General features: G+C 52.0%; 1 protein-coding gene across 1 annotated transcript in view; it reads left to right on the plus strand.

Moving 5' to 3' along the window:
* Positions 1-6327, plus strand: part of SETD1A (SET domain containing 1A) — a 24750-nt gene that overhangs the window by 2331 nt on the left and 16092 nt on the right. Inside the window, 7 exon segments of the mRNA XM_010837446.1 lie at positions 285-449; positions 652-747; positions 2494-2764; positions 4346-4467; positions 4702-4931; positions 5218-6064; positions 6222-6325. Of these exon segments, the coding sequence (XP_010835748.1) occupies positions 300-449; positions 652-747; positions 2494-2764; positions 4346-4467; positions 4702-4931; positions 5218-6064; positions 6222-6325 (1820 nt within the window). The 5' untranslated portion in view covers positions 285-299.

Here is a 6327-nt window from a genome sequence, read left to right on the forward strand (position 1 = left end):
CTTGCGCCGAGGCCAAGTGGGGCGCGCGCTAGGGAGAACGGGAAGGTAAGGGGGCGCGAGATGGGCCTGGGGGCCAGAGGGGAGAGTTGGGAGGTGGAGAGAGGATGGGGTGTTATGGTGAAAGAAGGTACTTGGGAGAAAATCTGGGGGAGCCTCGGGTCATGGTGAGTGAGGTATGGAAACTGAGGTGATGAGTTACCTGGAGTCGGGGCTAGTCAGTGAGGGGCAGCAAGGGAGTTGGGCCTAAGTCGTGAACCCCTTTGCTTATCCCTCTTTCCTCGCAGTGTAAATGAGCAAAGATGGATCAGGAAGGTGGGGGAGATGGGCAGAAGGCCCCGAGCTTCCAGTGGCGGAACTACAAGCTCATCGTGGATCCTGCCTTGGACCCTGCCCTACGCAGGCCTTCTCAAAAGGTGTACAGATATGATGGAATCCACTTTAGTGTCAACGTGAGTGTCCCAGGCCTTCCCCAGATCTAGGGAACTCAAACCCGATCTCCTCTGTTATCTCTGCTCATAACCTAGAACCTGCATTCTTTAAAGTGGGCAACCAGAACCCAGCTTTCTTGCTCATGGGTCTCCAGAGGGGCTCTAGAGATCAACACTGTGGTTTCACCTTGAGCTGTCTCTCTGTTCCTGATTATTTTCCTAGGACTCAAAGTATATACCAGTGGAGGACCTCCAAGACCCCCGTTGCCACGTCAGGTCCAAAAACAGAGACTTTTCCCTCCCAGTCCCTAAGTTTAAGGTACGTTTCTGCTAATCTCCTGGTGTGGTGGCCCTTGGAGGGTGTGGGGGCTCCATCCTGGTAGTCTAGTCTTAATGTAGCATAGGGAAAGGGGGTTTTCCTAGTGAAAGAGTCTAATAACAGATCTAATAATTTCTGAGGCTATGAGACTGAGTTGTTGTGGACAGGAGGTGTGTTTATTTTCTAGAAAGGTATAGGTTAGGTGTCCCAAAAAGGGTGTTAAACTTTTTGAAGGATGAAGACAGGTCAAGCTGCTACACCTATCACTGTGTACCTCTAGACCGTGCATAGCAAAATAGTACCCTTTGTGTTACCCCAATTTCTCAGTTAAGGGGAGTGACAGTGCCAGGGACTCCATCCCTGGAGTCCTCTGTTCCTGTCTCTCACTCTGTGTTTTTTCCTCAGAGGATTCCCATGTCTTTGTCCAGGCGGGATACTCATCAGTCCTTGGAGGACTGGGTCTAGAAAACTGGTGGTTCTTAATCTCCTTTGTTAACTCTTTATTCTTCCTTTTTAATAAGTCACTTGTGGGGTTCCCACATCCCTCTTTTTTCACATTGTATACTTTTCCTGGACAATGTCTTTCCCATCCACAACTTTCACTATTACTGAAGTGTTAATGACTTCCAGATCTCTTGAAACTCCAGACTTATTTGCCTGGTGGAGGGACAGCTCCATCTGGAGGTCCCAAAGAAATCTCAAGCTCAGGAGATGTAAAACAATTATCTTCACCCCCTTTGTCCTGCTTTTCTTTCCATTTTCCTTTTGCTGATGAATGGCAACACCGTGTACTCAGCTGCACAAGCTAGAAACCTGGTGTCATCCTGTGATTCTTCTGTCCTTAATCTGTCACCAAGTCGTGCTGACTCTTTTTCTAAACACATCTCTCTCTTTTTTTTAACATTAATTTTTCTATTTCTGTTGCCATTCCTTTAATACCGAGTCTTATGTTCACTTTCCCTGGTTTCCCTGCCTCTGTTCTCTTCTCCGTTTATTGCTGTCATGCGTCTCTTTGGTTTTGCTGTCATCTTATTTTACTTTTATTGGCAAGTTCACATTTTTGTGCATCGGCATGTATGATTACTAGTCTGGCCAGCCTCATCTCCTGCCTCAATAGTGTATACCTGTGCTCTCTCGTACTGTGCGCTTTGCAGTTTCTAGGCGATGCCAAGTTATTTTACAGTCGTGTGCCCTACAGGTCCTGTCATTATGGTGAACTCCTGTTTATCTGAAAAGTCCAGTGTGAATGACAGCACGTTTATGAATTTTTCCTGCCTCCTCTCTGAGCAAAGGTTTCGTTCTCTGGGCTCCCAAACACCCCGTCTACACCTTTGTTGACACTTGTTGTGTCACGTTGTGATTGTGTGTGTCTGTCTGTCCTGTCTGCATTTCTGCATAGAACTCTCTCTTTTCTCCATCTTTGTATTCCTAGTGCCCCGTCCTTGGGAATCACTTAGTGAAAGCTGAGCTAGTGAATTATTTTCATATAACTGGTTCTTTCTATGAATGTTCTCACTTTGTACATTTCTTTTTCTGGTTCTTGCCATCATTCTGTGCAGAGAATTCAGGGAAGAGAGGGGTCAGGACAGATGTATCCTTTGTTGGGACCCCCTTCCCCATCCCCTTGCCTCTTGATTTCTCCATTCTCTCTCTCTCAGCCTCATGGATCTCGCTAAAGTTTCCCAATGGGGCAAGGCGTGGTGATCAGTAGTGAGACTCCAGACTTAACTCCTGTCCTCTCCACAGCTGGATGAGTTCTATATTGGACAGATCCCACTGAAAGAAGTGACATTCGCAAGGCTGAATGACAATGTGCGGGAGACCTTCCTGAAGGATATGTGCCGAAAGTATGGTGAGGTGGAAGAGGTAGAGATCCTTCTCCACCCCCGTACTCGCAAGCACCTGGGCCTGGCCCGCGTGCTCTTCACCAGCACTCGGGGAGCCAAGGAAACAGTCAAAAACCTCCACCTTACCTCCGTCATGGGCAACATCATCCATGCCCAGCTCGACATCAAAGGTGAGGGCTCTCTCGCTTGCTGCCCAGGGTTGGGCTCCGACGGAGATGGTAGGGGCCTGGCAAGTAGTCAGATCCATGATTTCTCCTCTGAAACTCTTGGGCCACGTGTTTCTCACGTCAGAATTTTATAGAGAGATTATGGTACAGATACCGGCTTCTGCGTGTTGACTCTGTCAGGGTTGGGGCAGCACCCTCTGGTTTAATGTATGACTGTATTTTGTGAGAAACAATCTGAAGAGTCATACTGGGTAGGATGAATAAAAACGATGGTAAATAGCCTCAGGTCAGGTTTTGGCACCAAGTTCTAAAAAACACTAGGTTTTGAGTTTTTTTGGTTTTGAAATTTTAGATGAAGAATTAGGGACATATATAGGTGAGTGATGGGCTTCCTTGGTAGCTTAGATGGTAAAGAATCTGCTTGCAGTGTGGGAGATCCGGTTTTGATCCCTGGATTGGGAAGGTCCCCTGGAGAAGGGAATAGCAACCCACTCCAGCATTCTGCCCGGGGAATTCCTTGGGCAAAGGAGCCTGGTGGACTACAGTTCATAGGGTCCCAAAGAGTCAGACACGCCTGAGGGACTAAGCAGCAGCAGCTGAGGTGAGTGAAGCAGTCTGGACTTCTGTGCTAAGTAGCAGTAGGGAGGGGTGGGGACTGGCAGCTGTCTAGTGGCATCTGAAGGTGCTAGCTATTAGCTGACACTAGCCAATTTGTCGGAGAAGGCAATGGCACCCCACTCCAGTGTTCTTGCCTGGAGAATCCCAGGGACGGAGGAGCCTGGTGGGCTGCTGTCTATAGGGTTGCACAGAGTCAGACACGACTGAAGCGACTTAGCAGCAGCAGCAGCCAATTTGTACATGGGGATGAAGACTAGCAGATTTTTAAGCCAAAAATCCAGTTTTTTGTGTGAAATCTCGTGGGTTTTGTTTTTGTTTGAGATACTTGTTTATTTGGCTGTGCCCGGGTCTTAGTTGCGGCATGCAGGCTCTTTAGTTGTGGCATGCAGACTCCTAGTTGCAGCATGTGGGATCTAACTCCCTGACCAGGGATCAAACCCGGGCCCCCTCCCTTGGGAGTGCATGGTCTTAGCCACTGGACCACTGGAGAAGTCCCAAACTAGTGGGTTTCTCCGTCACCCTTCCCAATACTTTAAGTGATTGTGTAGGGCAAATAAATCACAGTGGTGGGCTGAGTTTAACCTTCAGGCTGCCATCATACTGCTGTAGTTAATAGGATGAGGAGGATGGTGGGGGCCAGCTTGAGATGACTGGGTTTGAATTCAGTTTCACCACTCTGCAGGTCAGTTTTCTTTAAGCCTGTACGATAGAGTTACGGATGCTTTTCTCTTCTGGTGATTGTCGAACACAGTAACAGACATTAGAAGTATTTTTGTAAACTATTAAGGGCCATTTGGTATGTTGTTTGTAGTAGTTACCAAGTAGAGACTAGGTAGCAGAACTTAAAGCTCCTAGACTCCAAGAAATCTTAGCAAATTGAGGCCTGAGGAAAAAGTGGGAATACAAAATCTGAAAGGAGTTGTTTCTTCCATCTGAGTCTCTCGGTTCCCATTCTCTTCCCTCCAGGTCAACAACGAATGAAATACTATGAACTGATAGTCAACGGCTCCTACACCCCTCAGACAGTGCCCACTGGGGGCAAGGCCCTGAGTGAGAAGTTCCAAGGCTCTGGTGCAGCCACGGAGACGGTGAGAAGCTCGTAGTTGGCGACGCCCTTGCCCCACGGGCGCAGTACTTAGACGCCAGGGGCAGCCTTTGGGCAGTTCCGGACTTCACTGTTAAAGTATAGGAAGAGCCAGAGAAAGGACGCCTCACTGGTTTCCAAAAGCAGGGGATCGGGGTTCTTGGTTTGGTGAAGGTCATGTTGTCAAATGGTGCTTGACCTCTTCTGGTTTCCCCCTACCGCACTCTCTCCCCCCCAGACCGACTCCCGCCGCCGCTCCTCGTCAGACACAGCTGCCTTCCCGGCAGGCTCGGCTGTGGTGGGCACTCCCGGCAATGGCACCCCCTGCTCCCAAGACACAAGCTTCTCCAGCAGCCGACAGGACACCCCGTCTTCCTTTGGCCAGTTCACCCCTCAGTCCTCCCAAGGAACCCCCTACACGTCTCGGGGCAGCACCCCCTACTCTCAGGACTCTGCCTACTCCAGCAGGTGCAGCGGAAAGCCCCTCTGAGACCCCCAGAGGCGGGGAGCTGCCTGGGAAGAGGAAACCCAAAGTCTCAAAAGAGGGAGTTGGGGATAATTGGTCTTATTGGTTCCTTGCGGATTCAGCCAACACACCCCTGTCCTCGGGGAATTTACTCTGTGGCTAGGAACCCAACAGCCATTAGATCTCCCTTTGGGGGCAGTGTAGAAGGGCTTTGGGTGCTGATGGCCGGGGCAGTGGGGTTTGGTCATACAGAGCTGCACTCCGCTAACCGCTGCACATTTCCTCCAGCACCACTTCAACCTCCTTCAAGCCCCGGCGGTCAGAGAACAGCTACCAAGATCCCTTCCCCCGCCGCCATTTCTCCGCCTCTTCGGCCCCCACAACCACCTCTGCCGCCATCTGCGCCACCACTGCAGCCACCGCCTCCGCCTCCTCGTCGTCCTCGTTGTCTTCGTCCTCTTCGTCGTCCTCTTCGTCCTCCTCCTCTCACTTTCGTGGTTCCGACTCAAACTACCCAGCATATTACGAAAGCTGGAATCGCTACCAACGCCATGCTTCCTACCCACCCCGCCGGGCAACTCGGGACGAGCCCCCCGGGGCCTCTTTTGCTGAAAATACCGCTGAGCGCTTCACGCCATCCTACACCTCCTACTTGCCCCCCGAGCCCAACCGGCCTGCTGACCAGGACTACCGGCCTCCTGCCTCCGAAGCTCCACCCCCAGAGCCTCCAGAACCTGGTGGAGGAGGGGGCGGCGGGGGGCCCAGCCCCGAGAGAGAAGAAGCTCGAACCTCCCCGCGCCCAGCCTCACCGGCCCGTTCTGGCTCCCCAGCCCCAGAGACCACCAACGAGAGCGTGCCCTTCGCTCAGCACAGCAGCCTGGATTCCCGCATTGAGATGTTGTTGAAGGAGCAGCGTTCCAAGTTTTCCTTCCTGGCCTCTGACACCGAGGAAGAGGAAGAGAACAGCAGCACAGGCCCGGGGGCTCGGGACACAGGGAGCGAGGCCCCTTCTGGGTCTGGTCACGGGCCCTGCACACCCCCTCCAGCCCCGGCGAGTTTTGAGGATGTGGCACCTACAGGGAGTGGAGAACCAGGAGCTACCCGGGAGTCGCCCAAGGCCAATGGACAGAACCAGGTGAGTTTGGGGTCTGCCCACGAAAGTGCCTGGGATCTGGAAGAGCAGGCTTGGGCCCAGGGGGAGAAGGAAGGGAACTGGGCAAGAGAACAGAGATTTGGGGAAAAGTCCACAGAACTGGCGGTAGGCTCCTGTGACCGTCCTTTGCGCCCCACAGGCTTCTCCATGCTCTTCCGGAGAGGACATGGAAATCTCCGACGACGACAGGGGCGGCTCACCCCCTCCGGCCCCGACACCCCCCCAGCAACCTCCACCCCCTCCGC

This window comes from Bison bison, unplaced genomic scaffold, assembly GCF_000754665.1.
Source record: "Bison bison bison isolate TAMUID 2011002044 unplaced genomic scaffold, Bison_UMD1.0 scf7180017864072, whole genome shotgun sequence".
Lineage (NCBI taxonomy): Eukaryota > Metazoa > Chordata > Mammalia > Artiodactyla > Bovidae > Bison > Bison bison.